The 21,535-nt window shown below is 44.0% G+C and overlaps 1 protein-coding gene across 2 annotated transcripts; it reads left to right on the forward strand.

The window, feature by feature from the left end:
- Positions 1-1,215: 1,215 nt before the first annotated feature.
- RSRC2 (arginine and serine rich coiled-coil 2) lies at positions 1,216-19,741 on the forward strand. 2 transcript variants are annotated; one of them, XM_055147300.1, is made up of 10 exons: positions 1,216-1,365; positions 5,488-5,644; positions 6,697-6,740; positions 9,169-9,359; positions 10,932-11,135; positions 12,563-12,685; positions 14,826-14,905; positions 16,199-16,431; positions 17,376-17,465; positions 18,784-19,741. In XM_055147300.1, exons 1-10 carry the CDS (start codon positions 1,360-1,362, stop codon positions 18,961-18,963), a joined length of 1,308 nt encoding a protein of 435 aa, XP_055003275.1. In that variant the 5' UTR covers positions 1,216-1,359; the 3' UTR covers positions 18,964-19,741. The 2 variants fall into 2 exon arrangements, with proteins under 2 accessions (XP_055003275.1, XP_055003276.1); XM_055147301.1 differs by lacking the exon at positions 1,216-1,365 and adding an exon at positions 7,569-7,646 and having other exon boundaries at positions 5,548-5,644; positions 9,147-9,359.
- The last annotated feature ends 1,794 nt before the right edge of the window (positions 19,742-21,535 follow it).

Raw genomic sequence — 21,535 nt, forward strand, 5'->3', positions numbered from 1 at the left:
ACTAAATCAGAGACCAAATCATATTTGTGCACGGAACCCATGAAAAAGCTTAGTAATAATAAATCAATAGAGATGTCCTTGTTCCCTCATTTCGGTTTTTGGGCTACACCTGGCAGTACTCCTGGATCTGTGCTCAGGGATCACTCCTGGGGGGGACCCGTGGGGGGGCCTGAGATGGAACCCACCCAGGTCAGCTGTGTGCAAGGCAAGCCAGTGCCTTACCCTTGAGCTACCTCCCGGGCCTGTCTTGGTCAATGTTTTCATCACTAAACGCGTCGCACTGGTAAGACCCACGGAACCAGGGCTGCGAGGATCAGCAAGGACCATACTGGTGGGAGGGCATTACTGATAGGCTGTCAACAGACCCAAGATCTCCCGGGGCCGGCGCGATCGAGGCCAACGTGTAAGGTGTCTGCCTTGCACAGGGGCGACGGGGCTCGACCCGGCGGCCCAGAGGGCCCCGGGGGCCGCGCCAGGAGTGATCCCTGAGCGCAGAGCCAGGTGGACCCTGAGCACCGCCGGGGGGGACCAAAAGGAGGAGGGGCAGGAGGAGGCGGAGGACGCTCACAGCAAGATGCCACCCGACTGACGAAACGGGCCCGGTTCCCTTCCCGCTCGGGGCCCGGGGCTGCTGGGCTTAGGCGCCGCGCGGCCGGCTGCCGGCGGGTGCCCGGGAAGAGAAGGCGACGGGAGCCGGGGTCGCTCTGGCCTCCGACGGGGCGCCCGGCCCGCCAGACGCCCACCCACGCCCCCGCCAGCGTCCGCGGCGGAACACGCCGAGCTGAGGCGGCTGCGACTCCGACCTAAGCCCGCGCCCCCGCCGCGCACGGCAGCACGGCCCCCGCTCCTCACCCGCGGCTGAAGGAACCAAACGCGAGCGCGGGCGCCTCGCCCGGCTTCCAGACCCCCCAGACCGCCCCCCACGGCTGTACTGTAGGTGCCCTGTCAGGATTTGAATTGGCGGGAAAGCCCCAAGCTCCACCCCCTCCCTCTACGGCGGCCGAAGAAGCCCAAGGTTGCCGGCGAGGCAAACGAGGAAGTCGCTCCACCCCGAATTCCGCCCATTTCCATCGCCAGACTCCGCGTTCTGGGGCGGGTTCTCGGCCACGCCCCCTTGCCGGTCTGTCCCCGCCCCGGGCGGAAGACGCAGCCAATCACCGCCTCGAGTCCCGTTGCTATCGAAACCCTTCTCCCCACCCCTTTTCCTCCCGGCAAGCCGTGCGGCGCGCCGGGCCTCAGCCCCTTTGTGCCATCCGGGTCTCTCGTGCGGGCCATTTAGTCTGTGGCGAAGCTTCCAGCGGCCGGTATAGTCGGCAGCGGCGAGTGGCGGCGCCGCCCCAGCGGCCAGGACTCCGCACCATGGCGGTAGGTGTCGGGCCCGGGGCCCAGGCTGGGGTTGTGGCCTTCCTGCGCCTGTCTGAGGAGGGGTGGCGCGGCCCCCGCAGCTGTCGCCGGCGCGGGTGTGAGTGGACAAAATGGCGCCGGGGCCCTTCGGCGCCCGCCATCATGGCGGCCTGCGGGAGGGCGGGGGGGAAGGCCGCGGCGGTGGGGGTGGGCGCCGCCGCGGCGGGCCTTCCCCGTCTGGAACTTTCCCCGGCCCCTGCGCGGCGCTTGGTCGTCGCGGGCTCCGGGGCTGCGCGGGCGGCTCCCGAGGCGGCCCCCGTCCCCGGGGAGTTGCTGCCGGCGGCGCCGGGGGCCCGGGGCGTGGGGGCGGGGGCGGGCGCCTCCCGGCCGTCTGGAGAGGCGCGACTCGGGCGGCGGCCGCGCGCCAGACCATTGTTCCCGCCGGGAGGAACCGCCGGGCGGCGGCGCGGGCCCGGGGGCTGCCGTGATGTCATCGCCGCGCGGCCCGCGACCCCCGCCCGCGGGGAAGGAACTGAGGCGTCGGCGTCCGGAGGTGGTCGGGCTCCGCCCCGTCCAGAATAAAGATGATAATGGTGACGAGGTGGCCGAGAGCGGGCGCGCGACCCGGGCGTCGCTTTCTTTTCATAAAGGCGGGGGCTGTCCCCGCCCCCCTTCCCCCCCCCCCCCCGGCGCGCTGGGGGCCCCGGGGCTTCTCCCGGCAGTGCCGGGGACGCACGGGCCACCCGGCGCGCGGTTGTGTTTGTGTTCCGTGTTTGGGGCCACACCCTGCTCCGCCCGGCGCTTCCCCCGGGCTCGGACGCGGCGCTCGAACCCGCGTGCGAGGGGGAGGGGGCGCCCGAGCCGCCGCGACAGCGCCGGCCCGCCGGGCTGGGTTTTTGTGCATCTAAAATGTTGGGTGTTTTCCTCCGTGGAGTGCCATGATCTAACAAGAATAGAAGAGTGGGCGTTTCTGCTCAGATTTTTTTTTCCCCCCGGTTTAATGCACACGGTGGGGGCCGAAGAGATGCGATCCGGGGCGGTAGCCGGGTTCACTCCCGGTGCGTTCTGGTTCCTTACTTGGTGAGGCCCGGTCACCTCTGTCACGATCCCCCTCCAACAACAACAACAAAATTCCATTTTCTATGGTGTCTGCGGAAAAGCCTGGCCCCTGTCGGGGAGGTAGCCGAATGGTGGTGGTCAGGGCGAGTCCTGCCACCCGAGGGCCCCAAGCACAGCCCGGGAGGTGTTCCCCTGTCCCCAACACCCGCTAGAACCCCCTACCCCAAAGACAGCGGTGTGCTTGGAGCTGGATTGAGATTGGTAGACTGTGTTTTAGGTGCTCACGATGTTTAATAAGAGTCAGGTTTCAGGGAGCAGTGTGTGTGTTCTAATAGAACAAAGGCCAGAGTGGATGGCAGTTTTGATTTCTAATTGGATTGCAGTTAGATTGAAGCAACTTTAATTTGGAGCACTACACTTGTGTTACCATGCTGTAACATGTCTTAGTGACATTTTATGAAAATCTAGAGTTTTTGCCTGCCTAAGTGCCACCTCTCGTCCATCCATACAATTTAAATCGTTTCAGAGCGGGAGTCTTAACGTAAGATTTGGTAGTTTTGACTGTCATAAAGGGAAAAGATACTCTTTTGTTTTGTGGGGATTTATTTTCCTCCTGAAAATAATATAGCGATTCCTGTATCAAACTAGTGGACTCTTGTGGGGAGAGGACAGTATCAATTCAAGGGGCCATGTGGAATGCCCAAAAGCTAACCCAGGTCAGCCTGGTGTAAGGCAAGCACGCTACCTGCTCTGCTATTGCTCTGGTCCCACCCCTTGCTTGATTTAAAAAAAAAAAAAAAATAGGATCCTGGGGCTGGAGCAATAGCACAGCGGGTAGGGCATTTGCCTTGCACGCGGCCAACCCGGGTTCGATTTCCAGCATCCCATATGGTCTCCTGAGCACCGCCAGGAGTAATTCCTGAGTGCAGACCCAGGAGTAGTCCCCCAAAATAAGGCAAAAAAAAAAAAAATAGGATGCTGAGCAGTAGCATAGCTCCTAGGGCACTTGCTTGCATGCTCTACCTGTAATCCCTGATTGCAGAGCTAGGAATAAAGCCCTGTGACCCAAAATCTAAATAAGACCAGCCTGAAGGATGCAGCTCTGGGGACCGAAGTGCATGGCTGGCATTCAGAAGCCTTGGTTGGATTTCCAACCCTGGCCTCCTCCCTGCCCCTCCAGAGTAAAGCCTGTTCTTAGCTTAAGAGCTATAGTTTGTTGTCCATTTTCTAGGCAACCAGCTTCTCAGGCTTCCTTTCCTCCCATTTCAGAATAGGTTTGCCTTTGCCCAGTCTTCATGATTGCCAAGATTGCTCTGTCCAGTACCAAAATTTACCTTGGGGACTTTGAGGTTCTAGTCTATTGAAGCCCCTTTTTTTTTTTTTTTTTTTTTTTTTTTTTTTTTTTTTTTTTTGCTTTTTGGGTCATACCCAGCGATGCTCAGGGGTTACTCCTGGCTTTGCACTCAGGAATTACTCCTGGCGGTGCTTGGGGGACCATATGGGATGCCGGGGATCGAACCCGGGTCGGCCGCGTGCAAGGCGAACGCCCTACCCGCTGTGCTATCGCTCCGGCCCAGCGAAGCCCTTCTTTCTTGAATTAGTTATTTTTCTTTATGGTACTTGTAATGTTGACCACACCATTCACTAAAACCACAGAAATAACTTTTATGAATGGAAAGCTAATACTTATTTCTTCAAGTGTTTTTGTTTGTTTGTTTTGTTTTTTAAATTTTTGTGTTCAGTACTGTGTTGTGATTAAGGCAGATAAAATTATCTGGGGGGAAAAAGACATAATACTTACGTGCCCTTTTTTAGGAAAATTAGGACTCTGGGAAAGAGTGAAAACTTTGGGGGCTGGAGTGATAGCACAGCGGGTAGGGCGTTTGCCTTGCACGCGGCCGACCCGGGTTCGATTCCCAGCATCCCATATGGTCCCCTGAGCACCGCCAGGGGTAATTCCTGAGTGCAGAGCCAGGAGTGACCCTTGTGCATCGCCAAGTGTGACCCAAAAAGCAAAAAAAAAAAAAAAAAAAAGAGTGAAAACTTTGAGTATTGTTTTAGTACTGTAATAACTTACAAAATGCTTTAAAGCAAAAACAACTTAATGTTTTCATAGCCCAGAGCATATGTGAGGAGAGCAAGACCATATTTTGCAGCAGCACTGTGCCCAGGGGCTGTTTTCATTAAAGAGGGTTAATGAAATTAAGATTGGGTTCTCAGATAGGTAAGTTGACTTTCTGTTTATTCTTTTCATAATATACTTGAACCATTTTTTCCACTGTTTAATAAGATTTATAGTCCTGGGTCTCTTGAACCTGTTAATAGATTGTTTTTAAATGCCTTCGTGTATGCCAGTATACATGAAGCATTGTATAAAGTTAAAAGTATTGATAAAGCCCGTTGTTCATAAATCTAAAGGACTATCTGCTCGTATGTTTAGAAATACTTGGGAGCCCTATTTACCTCTTTGGTTTTGAAAGTTAGAAATAAGATTTTAAAAGCTAAATGGCCAGGGACTGGAGGATAGTACAGTTGGTAGGGCATTTGCCTTGCACGCAGCCAAGCCGGGTTCGATCCCCAGCATCCCATATGGTCCCCCCCAAGCACCACCAGGAATAATTCCTGAGTGCAGAGCCAGGACTAACTCTGAACATCACTGAGTGCAATCCAAAAGGGGGAAAAAAGTTAAAGGGCCAGGTGACCAATAGCCTTTTATGCAGCCATTAGTGGTAGTCCATGGGGTCCCCTTCTCAACTCCAGGCATCATTCCCAGTATAGAACCTGGAGGAACACCCAGTGTGGCCCCAAAAAAAGTCCTTTTTTTAAAAAAAAAAAAAAAAAAGTAAAGACATCAGTCTAATTACATGCCTAGATTTGGTATTAGGTTAATAATTTCAACTTAGGTCTTTTTGTCAGGTATGAAGCGTATTTAATGGCTTTAGAAATTTGCCATTTTGATAATTGGTCTTGTTGCTATTTTGTAAAAGCAGCGGGATAAATGTCATGCTTTTCTTTGCTGCTAAGCAGTTGGATACATTTTAAATGTGGTTAAGAAGCTATAATTAGTTTTCTTTAAACTTCTAGGCTAGTGATACTGAACGAGATGGACTAGCGCCAGAAAAGACATCTCCAGATAGAGAGAAGAAAAAAGAGCAGTCAGATGTATCCGTTTCTCCTAGAGCCTCAAAACACCACTATTCAAGGTCACGATCAAGGTCAAGAGAAAGAAAGCGGAAGTCAGGTATGAATTGTTGGAGATGACCCTTTGTAATATGCATGGAAATGTGTGTATATCCATAACTATTAACCATACGATGTTTAACATTTCAACATATGCAAAATACTCTGAAAGATGTAGTAGGATGGTATATTCTAAAAGATTCTTCTTTGACTTTAGTTGCAAGAATAGGGGTCTGAGCAGTAGTACAGCTGGTAGGGCATGTGCCTTGCATGCAGCTGACCTGGATTCCATTCCCAGCATCCCATATGGTCCCTCAAGCAGTACCAGGAGTAATTCCTGGGTGCAGAGATAGGAGGAACCCCTGAGTATTGCTGGGTGTGACCCAAAAAGCAAAAGTAAAAATTGCAAGAATATTTTAACCTTTTTTAGTGACTATTTCTTAGTATAAGTCCGGGGTCAGAAGTTCCTAATTTACTTATTCATCGCTGTCTCCTGCGTTGGACCTGGTATATGTGGCAGTATATTGTCCTGGGGAGATCATACAATGAATAGGGCTTGTCTTGCGTGTAGCCAGCCCTGGTTTGGAAATGGCACCGCATGGATTCCCCTGAATCCTGCCAGAAGTAAACCCTAAGCATTGCTGGAAGTGACCCAAAAGAGAAGAAAGAGAAATTATCGCTAGGATACAGGGGGTGATGTTACTTTGGTGGTTTTGTTTTTCCCTGGGACCACACCCAGAGTTCTCAGGAACCACATGGTGTCCAGGATTGAATTGAAGATTAGCATGCAAAGCATGTGCTCCAGACCTTTGAACAGTAACTCTCACTTTATGCAAATTTTCTTTTGCTTTTGATGGCTTGGGGGGGGTCTTAATTTACTGTAGACTAGGAAACAAGATGAGATAGAGAATGTTTTGTAAATGGCTAATTTGTTATGTACTTTTTTCTTCTATCAGTTATTTACATTGCTTTGTTTCATATATGCAGTCTTTATGTAAATGTAATTTCTGCCACTGGAAAATGGAAATTGAAAGCTAATTGCAAATTGTTTATGCAAATACTGCAGTTTGATATGTTTGGCAATCTGTTTATGATGAATTTATATGTTCACAGATAACGAAGGAAGGAAACACAGGAGCCGGAGCAGAAGCAAAGAGGTAATTAAAACTTTGTAGTGAATAGGTACTTTAAAAATACTTGTAAAACTATCTGGTAGAAATGTTTGTGTGACTATATGATTGCCAAGGTAAGTGCCAAAACTTGAAATTTGAGTGGTTAATTGGGTTATATAATAAGCATGATTTGGAATCATCCTTTTTCAAGAAGATACTTGTTTATATGCAAAGTTCATTCAAAACTATTAATTTTATTATGTGAAAATATTCACAATAAAAATTTCATATGAAGAATATAGCTGGTTTTTTTAGGCCTGTCACACAGAGCTTCCATTAACCTGAGGTCCCAGATCTCCTTATGCCGATGACCACTTGGGATTTTTAAATAGCAAAATCATCTGCCCATCACAGTCCCTTAGATATCTCTGGGCTACTTTTTCTTTGTGGAAGATAGAACCCTTTTTTCTTTTTTTTCTTTTCTTTGCTTTTTTTTTTTCTTTTTTTTCTTTTTTGCTGGTTAACTAGTTCAATTTCCTTACTAGCAGTATTGACTTTAAAAGTGTCAGTGAGGGATTGTTGGAAAAGCGGTGATGACAGCAAATCTTGAGAGAACGAAAGCAGCTGTATTGCAGACATTAACTTTCTTGCCCACATGAGAAGACAAGGAATGAGCCAACAAGGAAGAGCAGAAATAGTTCAGAAGGAGTCTTGTGGGGGCTGGGCAAGGGACTTCGAAAACAAAAGTGGGCAGGGACTTCACCTCCTCCCCTAATGGAAGCTCTGTTACATTTTTAATTTAGGAGAGTTTTTGTGAAAATGACTATTTTGTTTAGCTCACATGATAACATTTCTATAATAAATCATACTCAGCGTGCTAATGCGCGAAGAGACTGAACTGAAGACGCTGCAGACTCAGATAGCAAAATAATAAGCCTACTTCATGATAAGGTAACTATTAGTCATTCAAACTCCTATTTCCCTTAAGTATATCTTAAATCAGTTAAGGGTTTAAATGGTTTTTTTGTTGTTGTTTTGTTTTTGTTTTGTTTTTTAATAGTAATACTATGTTTGAAAAACCAGTTTGAGATAAACTCTAAGCCCTTTGGCAGTCTTAACCACTTCACGTTTTTCCACTAAAATTATGGCAAAGCCAAGGAAATTTCCTTTCATATTATAGAGAACTGGCAAACTGAAATTGAACTCTATTTCCAGGTCTCTCATTTTTCTGCAAAATAATAAAATACATATTGTGGTACTTTCCATATAGCTCTTCATGCATGTTCCAAAATGTTTGGCCAAGTTCGTTTTTTAAAAAAAAAAATGCTAACCTTGAGTAGAAATAAACTGTGGCCTGTTTGGGGAGAATATAGGATAAGTTTCCCAGTGTTCTGGGAAAGCAGTGACGGCATGAGGTGTTCCGGGTTCAACTGTGAGACTGTATATAATTATGGTTTCAGATCTTGATTGAGTCATGATCTAAATAAGGGAATTGAATTCTAGGATGTTCCTTCCAGTTTTAAAATTGTAATTGAAGTGTTTTTAATCTTTCAGAGTGTAGGGGTGTAATATAGACAATAGTGACATACAGACTGTTACATACCTAATTTGATTTCAGGAAAGTAAACCATGATTGCCATTTTCTATCCTAGGTATCCCAAATGTAATAGAGCTCTGGGCCTGTTGGGAGATTTCAAGATAGATGAAAAGACATTGGAATAAAAATAAAACAGTCATCATTTAGAAAGTCCATGGCAGTTTAGCTATTAAAAGGACACTTCAACTCTGTATTATATTGGGGCGTTTGCCTTGCACACAGCCCACCTGGGTTCAATTCCCAGCATCCCATATGGTCCCCCGAGCACCACAGGGAGTAATTCCTGAGTGCATGAGCCAGGAGTAACCCCTGTGCATCGCCGGGTGTGACACAAAAAGCAAAAATTGTATTATATTTTCTGCAGTGAAGTAATGCTTCCTCAGATTTTTCTTAGTTCCCTAATTTAAAAGACATTTTATGCTGTTTCTTTGTGTCCTTATTATCTTTATCATTAAACATTTAAGCTTAATAGTATGTACTCTGTATTTAGAAGTTGCTGAATGTACATTATCTTTCTCAAAGAGATTTGTTGAAGTGATTGAATGTTTGGGTACATTGTGTGTTTTCTTTTAATTCTTCCAGATGGGAGAAACATCAGGGATTCCTCTGACAATGGTTTTTTCAGTATTTCAACTTTGAAAGTTGTTTTGTTTTTGTTTTTAAATGAAAATATTTTGGGAAGGAAACTGTTGAAGGGGGGGGTTATAATAGGCATCTGCAACATTTGGGTGATGTGAAACTAGATCATGAATTTTGTTTGCCACACACTCCTAAGGTTACTAATGTTGCATCACAACATTTTTTGTCTGCTGTTACCCATACTAACTCTCTTTGTTGCACTATTTTCCTGAAAGAACCAACTTCTTCTTAAAACAGGCAAGAAGACATGAATCCAAAGATAAATCCTCTAAGAAACACAAATCTGAGGAACATAATGACAAAGATCATTCTTCTGATAAAGGAAGAGAACGGCTAAATTCTTCTGAAAATGGTGAGGACAGACATAAACGCAAAGAAAGAAAGTCGTCAAGAGGCAAAAGTCACTCAAGATCTAGGTCCCGGGAAAGGTAAATAATTTGATATAAATGATCTATAAAGTATCAACATGGGGCTGGAGTGATAACACAGCAGGTAGGGCGTTTGCCTTGCACTTGGCCAATCCGGGTTCAGTTCCCGGCATAACATATGGTCCCCCGAGCACCGCCAGGGGTAATTCCTGAGTGCATGAGCCAGGAATATTCCCTGTTCATCGCAGGGTGTGACCCAAAAAGAAAAAAAAAGTACCGACAAAAAATTTCTCATGAGTTGCCATTATTTTAAGTTAGATTGTTGTGTTTTGGGGAAGTCAGTGATGCTTTGCATCAGGAGGCCTGGCTTCAGTGCCCTGCTCTGCATGGTCTCTAGAGCACTGCCTGGGGTGCAATGTCGAATATTGAGAGAAGAGGAAGGGTTAGTACAGTGGGCTGGAGCACATTCTCTTTATACAAGAATCCCAGTACCACTGGTGTGTGATCCAAAGAATGAAGGAAGGACGAAAATTTGTTATTGTTAATTATTTTTTTTAATTAAGTTAACCTGTTATTTTGTGCTCTGATGTGGTATTTCTCGCCTTTTCTGACTATGGTTCTCTTCCAGCTTTGTGTCCTTCCATCTTGCTCTACTGTTGAACCATAGTAGTAGCCCTTAGTCTCATGCCAATTCTGTGAATTTAATTGTGACCTTCTTAAGATACACGAGGTCACATGGCCCCCAGTGGAGAAATGCTGCTCTGTATGATGATAACTTGGGTCAGAATTGGGGAGGAGGGGGTCACTGAAGCAGTGTTTCACAAGCCTGGGCTCCCGCTGGCTAATCCTGCTTGGCCAGCTGAGCTGTCAGCTCAGTGCTAGGGATCCCCAGGCCATCCGAGCTGTGTTGGGGATAACCATATAATACCGGGAATTGAACCTGGATTGGACGTGCAAGGCATGCACCGTGCCCGCTGTACTGTTACTCCAGCCTGCAAGTCAAAATATTTTAATCATAAGTTAACAAGTATGTTCCTTAAAATGTACTGACACTTGAAACAGTAGGTTTTAACTATTAAAAAGACTGTGAAGTTGGAGTAGGGAGCATTGCATTTTTACAGTTTACAGCTTACATTTTCAAAAGCTCTAAACAAGAATAAATTTTCATTTGTTTCAACTTTGTTAAAAACCTCAAGGCTGGGGGCTGGAGCAATAGCACAGTGGATAGGGCATTTGCCTTACATGCAGCCAACCTGGGTTCAAATCCCAGCATCCCATATGGTTCCCCAAGCACCGCCAGGAGTAACACCTGTGCATTGCCAGGTGTGACCCAAAAAACCTCAAGGATGGAGAGAGGGGAGAGCTATTAAGGCACTTTCCTTGCTCTTGTTTGTGGCTGTCTGGTTTCACCCTGGCACCACATGGTCTCAAGAGTACCTCAAGCACTGTCCCCAGAGTAGCCCCCTGAGCACAGTGTTAAATAATAAAGCAAGGTCAGTTTTCCATTCTGTGCCCAATACAGAAATGTGCTGCTTACCTGGACTATATGCTCTATAGTTAACTGAAGCCCAGTGTCTATCATTGGACAGGCTCAGCTCCATACAACTACAAGTTTTTGCACTCTCATTTCAGGCGTCATCGTAGTAGAAGCAGGGAGAGGAAGAAGTCAAGGTCCAGAAGCAGGGAGAGGAAGAAGTCAAGATCCAGGAGCAGGGAGAGGAAGAAGTCAAGATCCAGGAGCAGAGAAAGAAAACGGAGGATCAGATCTCGTTCTCGCTCAAGGTCAAGACACCGGCATAGGAGTAGAAGCAGAAGTAGGACAAGGAGTAGAAGTCGGTGAGTATTTATCTTGAATACAAATGAAATGGGCTATTAGCAGATGTGGTAAAATACTATGTGACAAATACATGTAATGTTTTGTAGAAATACTCTGATATTTCATGGGCCTGGGATTGTAGCTCAGCACCTGAGTGCATGCTTTGCAAGCCAGAGGCCCCGGTTCAATCCCCAGCACTGCATGGTCATCAAGCACTGCTGAGAGGGGTCCCAAAACATTTCTGAGGCTCGAAAATCAATGTTATGGTTTAAAACCCCGGTGAGAGTATATCACCCAAGTGAGTCTGGGATTCTGGGTAAGCAGAGAGGGAGAATTCATTTTGATTTTGAACACATTGAATTCATTGTACATCTTCAACAACAATCCTAGTAGTGTGTGTGTACTGCCTGCCATGCTGGATTTTTATTTTTGAGCCACATCTGGCAGGTGCTCGGGCACTGCTGCAGCTTAATGTTGAGGATCACTCCTTGTGGCATTCAGGAAACCATAATGTATCTGGGGTTGAATCTATGCCTCTGGCTGCAAAGCATAGGCTCTCTTAATCCTTGGATCAAGTTTTTCTGTGAGCTCAGTCCATTTAACAACTTGTTTAAGACACAGAAATCATAGTTTTAAAAATGCTGAAGCCTTAGTGTTATCTACCTAGATAATATAGTCTATATTGTGAATACTAAGGTAGTCAAAAAGATAGTTGGGACTGGAGCAATAGCACAGTGGGGAGGGCGTTTGCCTTGCACGTGGCCAACCCGTGTTCGATTCCCAGCATCTCATATGGTCCCCCGAGCACCGCCAGGAGTAATTCCTGAGTGCAGAGCCAAGAGTAAGCCCTGGGCATCGCTACTTAAGTTAAACTGAATTTAAGTGCTTTTTCATTGCTATTGGTTTGGTTTTGGTTTTGGTATTTACATCACCCAAGGCTGAAAAGTCAAAGGGTGACCCCTGAAGGTTATCACAGAACCTGGTCAATAGTATTTTGGGTGATTTTTTTGTTTATGAGGCCACACCAGCTGTGCTCAGGGCTTCTGACAGTGCTGTGGAAGATACGGGGTGCCAGGGATCGGCCATGTGCAAGGCTTATTCCTTACCTGTTACATTATCTCTCTGGCCCCTCCTCTTTTTCTTTTTTCTTTTTTTTTTAATCTTATATTAAAGTGCTAAGAATGTTTAACTTCTTGATCCCAATAGGAATTTATATATTGATATACAGAAGTATAAAACAGCTAATATACAAGTCTTAAGTTTGGAATACTGAATTTAATATCAAAAGATTGAAAATAACCTTAATATACTTACAGGGTTGGTTAAATATGGAAAGCTCAACACACGCTTAAGGAAAATGTAGGACAGAAATGGAAATGAGATTGTATTGTGTATATTTCATATACAACTTTAACTTGTGTTGATCTGTAAGCATGATTTATTTCAGAGATAGAAAGAAGAGGATCGAAAAACCAAGAAGATTTAGTAGAAGCTTAAGTAGAACTCCTAGTCCACCTCCTTTCCGAGGCAGAAACACAGCAATGGATGCACAGGAGGCTTTAGCAAGAAGGTGTGTTTGTTTTTGTTTGACCCAGTCTTCCTTTTTCAACTTAAAGTAGAAAACTCAATTGTGTGGATAAAATGAATACCTTCTTTTAGAAGTTCCTGTTGTCTTGACTTGCTCCTCTCCCCCACCCCTCCACTCTTAAGGGGAAGGGGATAGTACCCAGCAGAGCTTACTCATGGTTCTACATTCTGGGATCACTGGGGATCACTCCTGATGGGCTCAGGGGACCATATGGGGTGCTGGGGGTGGAACCCAGATCAGCTTATCCGAAAAGGACACCAATGCCCTACCCACTATACTATCGCTCAGACCCCTCAGCTTGCTTTTTTTATTTTTGTCTTCAATGTTATTGTTAAGAAAACAGTATCTGAAAGAAGTGAAATTCTATCCTTCGATGGCATATAATAAACATAAGCCAACTTATTCAGTGTTGAAGAATTTACTGCATGTGGCGTGTAGGTTTTTGTTTTTTTCTTTTTCCTTTTTTCTGATTTCTAGAGTTTCGAAGGTAAATGATTATAAAGACCCCACACATCAAGACTGAGAACACAATACCAGTGACAGGAGCTGCCTCCTGTAGAGGCCAGAGAAGAAGTAGAATAAAATCTAAGCGCTTGTTTTCAGATTTTTTCCCATATTCTGAAAATTATACTCTTTACATTTTTTCTTTATGAAATTGAGTTTGTATTTTTTTTCCATTACAAAAATACAGTTCACAATGTAACCTGACGGGCTGCTGCCCTGTGACTCCAGCCTGGCAGAAACTCCAGCTGAGCAGCAGCAGCAGCAAAGGTGTGAGCTCATCCTTCTTCGGTCCATTCACCCCAGTGAATGGGTTCATTCAGGCCTGCAGTGAACCGTTTTCATGCACCCAATAGCAGTCATAGTTTCTTCTTGGAATTGAAACCAGTAGTATTAGGAAATTATCACTTTATCTGCACTAATTTATAATTGGTCTGTTAACTCTGACAGTTATTTTTTAAGCCCCTAAGTCTACCCTTTATTTTTACATGAGCTAATTAAGTTTTTATTAAAGGAGTCTATCACCTAAAATTCTTTCACTTAGTTTAAGGAGCTACTTTGAGATGGCAGGTTCATATACCAGATTATTCCTTGACGATAGTAAAACTGCTTTGAAACTCTTCATGGATGGGTACCTAAACTTTAATGTCACCCTTAATCAAAAACTTTATTTCCAAGGACAAAAATTAGTTCTGTGTGTCTTTCTTGTAATAAATTCTACTATTTCCCTTTATATAAATTTTGGCTATGAAGGCAGATGCCAGTTTCATCTTAAATATAGTTCACATCACTCCCACAGATAGAATCTTTTTTCTGGATCTTGTTCTTTATACTACCACATTAAGGGACGGATAGTGTTTATATGATTTGCAAATTAAGGTACCTTTGCAAAGAAATGTTGTTTTTTCCAAAATTGATGGAGATAGTAATATCTCCAGAGGAAATAAACTCACCTGACAGAACATTTAGTATATGTGTTCTTTGGTGAACTTAGTATGAAACAATTTTTGTTTTGACATTAGTGTTTTTGTTTCCAGTTTTATGCTAATGTTACATTTTTTGAGCTACTAAAAGGGATTTCATAGTATAAAGGGTTTTGCCCCTCTCAGGTTATTTAAAATTATATTTTTTGCCCTTTCTTGGCTTTTTAACTTTTACTAATTTGAAGACTAATTAAAACTGCTAAAATGCAGAAACCATTATCTGCATGCATTGACCTTAGCTTGTATCAGCCTTAGCCAAGAAGCATTTAGATAAACCTATAAAAGATATGTACTATTTAACATATCCTAAGTTGCTTTGTTGTTACTTGTATCCAAAACTTAACCTTATTCTTCTGTAACCTGCACTCATGTTACTTTTTAACTGTTGTTTATAAAAGTATGGAAACTCTTTAAATAATTGCTACTAATTCAGAAATATTTTACATCAATATTGAGATTGCTATGACTTGATGCCATCTAAAGAAATACTTTTTGCTCATATGGCAATTTGTGAAGGCATTGTCAATTTTAATTTTAATGTAGTATTAAATATCTGAGTGTGCATGTAGGGAAATGTAAGTATACATGATAGTTTTCTATTGATCTTTATTTCATCTAATTTAAATTGTCTTTAACAGATTAGAAAGGGCAAAGAAGTTACAAGAACAGCGAGAAAAAGAAATGGTTGAAAAACAAAAGCAACAAGAAATAGCTGCAGGTATTTGTGTGTAAATAATGGCATATTTGTTGACATTGTGAAAAGTAATAGAATAGAATAGTCATTGTTACCTACTACCTATCAGTGCTCTGAATCATTTTAGTCATGCTGTGGGAGTGGAAGCCTAGGATTCACTCCTGTAAGGCATGTACTATAACACTAAGTGACTTTCCCCCGCTGCGGATGAATATTGACTTTGTTCTTTTGTAATACCTGATACATCATGTACATATATTCCCAGTATGGATTTTGGAAATATAACGTAGAAAGATGAAATGAGGTTGAATGTGAATTTTGTATTACTCAGGTAATTGAGTATCACAAACACTGCCTGTAAATGATTAAAAATCAGAACTTTTTGTTTTGGAGCCACACCCAGCTATACTCAAAGCTTGTTCCTGGCTTTGTACTCAATCCTCACAGTGCTGGGGAACCATATGCAGGAACTGAGCTCAGATCCACTGTGTGCACAGCAGGCACCATGAGAACTATCCTATTCTTTCAGGCCCAGTGATAAGTTGTACACAGTATAATGAAGGTCTTTTCTGGGTGGTGCTTGTTTTGTCTGCTTTGTTTTGGGGGGGCGGGGGGGGGGGCGAGCCATAGCACAGCGGGTAGCGCATTTGCCTTGCATGCGGCTGATCCGAGTGATTTTTTCGCCCCTCTTGGAGAGCCTGGCAAGCTACCCGTGGCATATTCAACATGCCCAAAACAATAATAAACAAGTCTCACGATGGAGACCTTACTGGTGCCCATCGAGCAGCAGGATGACAGTGACAGTGGGTCACCCCGGCAGTGCACAGAAGTTACTCCTGGCTTTGCACTCAGGAATTACTCCTGGTGGTGCTCGGGACTATATGGGATGCTGGGAATCGAACCCGGGTCAGCCAAGGCAAACGTTTGCAAGGCAAACGCCCTACCTGCTGTGCTATTGCTCCAGCCCCAGTACAGCATTTTTTTTAAACAGTAAAATCAGTTTCACAGATTCTCACTTTGCCTTAATACATACTTATAGTAAAATTCATTATGGTTCTATGGTTTATAGTGCTCAGGTTTAGTACCTATTGTATGTAATACTAATTTATGTTTTTTCAAATGTTTCTGGGATTCAAGTTGAGAAACCTATAAACTAAGACATATAAGCACATCTTTACGTGTTTAGTAAAGGCTGGGGTATTTAAGTAAGCCAATAGTTAATGAACTTCTATTGGGTGGCATTTGGCCTGCCATACTACAGATGAGTATCTCATATGTAATGTATATAAATCACAAAATTGGTCTTTAACTCTTCAGCAGCTGCAGCTACTGGAGGTTCTGTTCTCAACGTTGCTGCCCTCTTGGCATCAGGAACACAAGTAACTCCTCAGATAGCTATGGCAGCTCAGATGGCAGCCCTGCAGGCTAAAGCTCTGGCAGAGACAGGAATAGCAGTTCCAAGCTATTATAACCCGGCAGCTGTGAATCCAATGAAGTTTGCTGAACAAGAAAAAAAACGGAAAATGCTTTGGCAAGGAAAGAAAGAAGGAGTAAGTCATGTTTTTTGGTGGGCTTTATTTTGGAACCACATTACTGCGGTACCCAAGGCTTACTCCTGGGTCAGCCACTTGCAAGGCAAGTGCCCCTTAGGCTCAATCCCCAGCACCCAGTATTGAAAGTGCTAGTTTGAGATTCAAGGGCAAGAGCGGTTCCTTAGGTCCCTTTCATGGCATCCCTTATGGAGTACTTTTTTGCTTATTTATTTGTAATGAACTTTAATTGTGAACTATTTTTTACTCCCCTCCTTTAATGGTTGTCCTCATGCATGACTTAGCACATTCACCTCTTGCGGTACTTGCAAGGTGTGCCTTTTGGAGCTTGTCTTCATAGTTAAGGCTTACAAGTTATGGTTATGCTTGCTAAGAATAGCCATAGCTCTTTGCACACCTTGTGCTTTTTTGGGGTCGTGTCCCCTTTTGTTTGGGGGTCAGACCTAGTGGTGCTCAGGGCTTATTCCTGGCTCTCACTCAGAGATCACATCCTGGTCAGCCATATGCAAGGCAAGTTTCCTTTGCATCTGTACTGTCATTCTGGTTCTCAGGTCCCCGTTTTTTGTATTGCTCACACAAACCTGGCGATAGCTAGAAGTTGCTTCAACAATAGGATTCACACACAGTATGTACTTGTTTGGGGGGGAGGGGTCACTGGAGATTTACCTGCACATTTGTAAAGCAGGTATTCTAAGGCCCTGCAATATTCCTATAGGTGCTATGAGTTGCTGTCTTACTTAAGCCATATTATGGCAAGATTAATTATCTTTCGTATTAGAGCCATACCTGGTGATGTTTCGAGAACTAAAATATGTTGAGGGGGATCAAACCGGGTTGGCCATGTGCAGGGCATGAACCTTTAATCACTGTACCAGCTCTAACTTGGTATCCTAATAAAAGATAAATGTTACACATTCTAAAGTTTCACTGTTAAATCTTAACAGGACAAATCCCAGTCTGCTGAAATATGGGAAAAACTAAATTTTGGAAACAAGGACCAAAATGTCAAATTTAGGAAATTAATGGGTATTAAGGTGAGTTATATATACTTTGTATTAAAATTTGTGTTGTATTTTGCTTTTGCCATAACCAGCAGGGCTCAGAATATTCTATCTTTGTCTGAGTGATCCTGTAGATGGACTCTTGAGCATCTTTTTTGACCCTTTGTTCCTTCTATTGGGGCCACACCTATACTCAAACTATACACTGCTTGGGCTTCAGCATGCAAGGTGTGCATTTGGACTCTCTTCATGAGTATTAGAATGTACTTAATTTTTTTAGATGAGTGATGACCTGGGTTCTAGCTTGACACCTAAAACAGGTGTTGATGGAGAGAGAAACAATTTTGCTAGAAAGACCTGCACATGCTCGTGTGCTCATTAAACTGTCCATTCTGAAACATGAGAAAAGGTTTGCATTTGCTGCAGGATGTGTACCTTTTCCAATATTTTTTGCGTGAACGTTTCATTGTCTCTACTTAAATGTCTTCCATGATGTGTTTTGGGAGGGGTGGTTGGGGTGCCAGGGATCTATCTGGCTGTGTGAATAAGTGCTATCTCTCCAGATTCCTAAATACCTCTCATTTACTTTTGTGTGTGTGTGTGTGTGTGTGTGTGTGTGTGTGTGTCTTTCTTCCTTTTGCTATACCCAGTGATGCTCAGGCTACTCCTAGCTGTGCAGTCAGAAGTCGTACATACGGGATGCCAGGGATTGAATCTGGGTCTGTCAGGCTCCTTAAAATGACTTGCCTTTTTTTTTTTTTTTTTTTCTTTCTTTTTGGGTCACACCCGGCGATGCCCAGGGCTTACTCCTGGCTCTGCACTCAGGAACTACTCCTGGCGGTGCTCAGGGGACCATATGGGATGCTGGGAATCGAACCCGGGTCAGTCGCTAAAATATCATTTTTGAAGAACCACTTCTCACCTCCAAAGATTGAGCCGATCTGATTTTTTTTTTTTTAATTGAATCACTGAGAGCTAACAGAAATTTGCTTGTGATGGATTTTTAGTCATAAAATCTTCCAACACCTGCTTCACAGGTGTACATTTCCCAACACCACAAACCTAATTTTTAATACATACTATAACCTGCGCTTTTAGATGGTAAGTAAATTAAAGCAAAGATGACTAATATCAAATTTGTATCCTGGAAATATTTACTGGCACGGCAGATGGCTGAAAGGGTTAAGTGCACATGCTTTGCCTGTGGGAGACCTGTGTTCAGACTGTGGCATCTTACCGTCCCCCTGGCACTAATCCAGATATGGCCCAAAGGAAAAATGATTCACTAATACTGGGAAGCGGGAGAACACTTGTTCCCTGGGTTTTAATGTATATTATATCCGGCATTTAGAGTGAAGATGAAGCTGGATGTAGCTCAGTTGATGAAGAAAGTTACAAGACTTTAAAGCAACAGGAAGAAGTGTTTCGAAATCTAGACGCCCAGTATGAAATGGCAAGATCACAGACCCACACACAGCGAGGAATGGGGCTGGGTTTCACATCATCGATGCGAGGAATGGATGCAGTGTGAAAGAGACTACTCTTAAATTTGGAACTTTAGAGACTTCTGATTCTGGTGTCAGGCCCTCGTTCACCAAACAGCTAGCATTCTAGCTTGCATGGGTGTTGCATTGACTTTAATTTATTGAAAAATACAATTTTTTTTTTGTAAATATCAGATCAGTGATACTGGTGTTAGTGTTGTAATCAGGTTAAACCCACTTCCATTAAACTTGACAGGACTATAGAAGGACGATATTTTTTAGTTCATGAATTCTACTTTTCAAATATATAAAAATTGCAGGTGGGATAAAATCTCATACATGGAATTTTTTGTGTCCGCTGTCTTGTGTACTTTTGTACTTAACCTTGTACAGTTATTTTCATCTCTTGAGACATGAAAGAAATGTAGATGTTCTTTAGACGATCTGGCCATTTGGTACATACCCAGCACAATGGGTGGTGATAATAAAAATGGTTTTCTCAAAACTGGTGTTAATTTAAGTTACCTGGAATTCTTGTTTGAATTTGTTTTCATGTTTCTGTAGCATTTTGCAATTGCTATTAGACAAAAATAGCTAGAAAATTTTTTTAAAGAACAGCTAACTATGCTATAGGCAATACTATGGTGAGCAAAAATGTAAAAGGAAGTTGGGAGAGAGCAGGACTTAGTGAATGATACTGTTTATTTACAAGGACAGAATTGGTGTACAGTATTTGTTAAATATTCCTATGTTATTCAGGAAATAGAGTAATACATTAAAGGGATGTAAGCACTTTTATTTTAATAAAGTGCCTTATAACAAGTTCTTTGTATGCCCTTTGCTCATTGTCCCTTTGAAGTCTTTAGCATAAAGTTCTAAATCTTTAGAGAGCTACACTGTCAATAAATTGCTACATAAATTTCATGTAGAAAAGACTGGGATTTGGTAGTTAATTTGCCTTCCATTATGGGAGTCAGGGGGAAATCCTTATGAACATATATGATGTAGCAGCATAATAAAAGGCTAAAGTGTGTTTATAAGGACAAAAATTATATATATATTTATATATATTGTTGTTGTTGTTTTGATTAGTTACTGTCCTGGAGCAGTGGCTCCAGGAAGTTTGATGTTCCCTGTGCTGGGAGAGAGCTCACAGCTCATTCCTTTGCTTGTGGAATTTGTGGGGGTTAGGGGGCTACAGGAGTGAGCACTAAGCATTCACAGGAGTGTCCTAAAACTAGTGTAGTCATTTAAGTCTTACTGGTGAAACCTTCTGATAAAATCAATGGCAACTTTTTTTTTTAATGTATTTTGGTAAAAATACGTTTTCCCAGAGCACTCCCAGTGGTGCTTTTGTGGGGATAAGATGCCAGGACTGCCCTGTGCAGTGAAAGCAGAACCCTCGAATTTAGCTCTGCCTTTTCTCCCTTATTTATTTATTTATTTATTTATTTATTTATTTATTTATTTGCATTTTGAGTCACACCCGGCCAGTGTTCTACACTCGGGAGATACTCCTGGTGGTGCTCAAGGGCCCATATGGGATGCTAGGGATCAGACCAGGTTGGCCGTGCCAGGCAAACTCCCTCCTCCCCCATTTTCTATCACTCTGGTCCCTCACTCTGCCATTTCAAATGAGCTCCTTTAAAAATTTTCATGTGGGGGGCCTGGAGCAATAGCACAGTGGGTAGGGCGTTTGCATTGCATGCGGCCGACCCGGGTTTGATTCCCAGCATTCCATATGGTCCCCTGAGCACCGCCAGGAGGAATTCCTGAGTGCATGAGCCAGAAGTAACCCCTGTGCATTGCCGGGTGTGACCCCAAAATAAAGAAAAATATTTTCATGTGGGGCCAGAGTGATAGCGATAGTGGGTAGGGTGCATGCAGCCGGCCCAGATTCCATCCCAGCATACCATCCATAACACCGTGCACCAGGTTTAGCCCCCAAACCCCCAAAATACTTTTTTCCATTGTGGGGGGCAGAGTACCAGGAGGTAAGATGCATTTCTGGGGTGTTGGCTACTGGGGAGAGGAGGGGGTCACATAAACCACATGGTTCCTTAAGTGCTTCTGGGTGTAACCTGTCAACCCCTCTGCCGAAATTTTCAAGGATTTTTTTTTCTGTAGTTTTGACAGGAGCACATGCTTTGCAAATGTAAGGTTCTGGATTATGTTCCTGGCACCACAGGCTCCCAAACACGTTAGCCCCTGCACAACTGGGTGTCTTCTATAAAGCAAAAAATTTCTTTTTTCACAGGGAGAGGGAAGTTCAGAAGTACTAGATCTGCCTTGCATGGGGAGACTCCAGGTTCAATTTCCAGCATCTCGAGATCCTCAGGTGACAGCAGTATTGCCAGACCTGAGTAGCACTGGGGCCCATGAACTCTGGGAGAATACCTCTCCCCATCGCCTTTGTTCTTTAAAGAAATAGGCCCAGGTGGGGGCCAGAGCAATAGTACATCAGGTGGGGCATGTTTGTCTTAGATGTGAAAGAGCCGCAGGCCCTGGTTTGGTGTCCAGCATCCCATATGGCCTCCTGAGCAACACCAGGAGTGATCCCAGGAGTTCAAAGCCAGAAGTAAGCCCTGAGCGCCACTGAGTGGTTCAAATATTTTTTAA

Source organism: Sorex araneus, chromosome 9 (assembly GCF_027595985.1).
Source record: "Sorex araneus isolate mSorAra2 chromosome 9, mSorAra2.pri, whole genome shotgun sequence".
Classification (NCBI taxonomy): domain Eukaryota; kingdom Metazoa; phylum Chordata; class Mammalia; order Eulipotyphla; family Soricidae; genus Sorex; species Sorex araneus.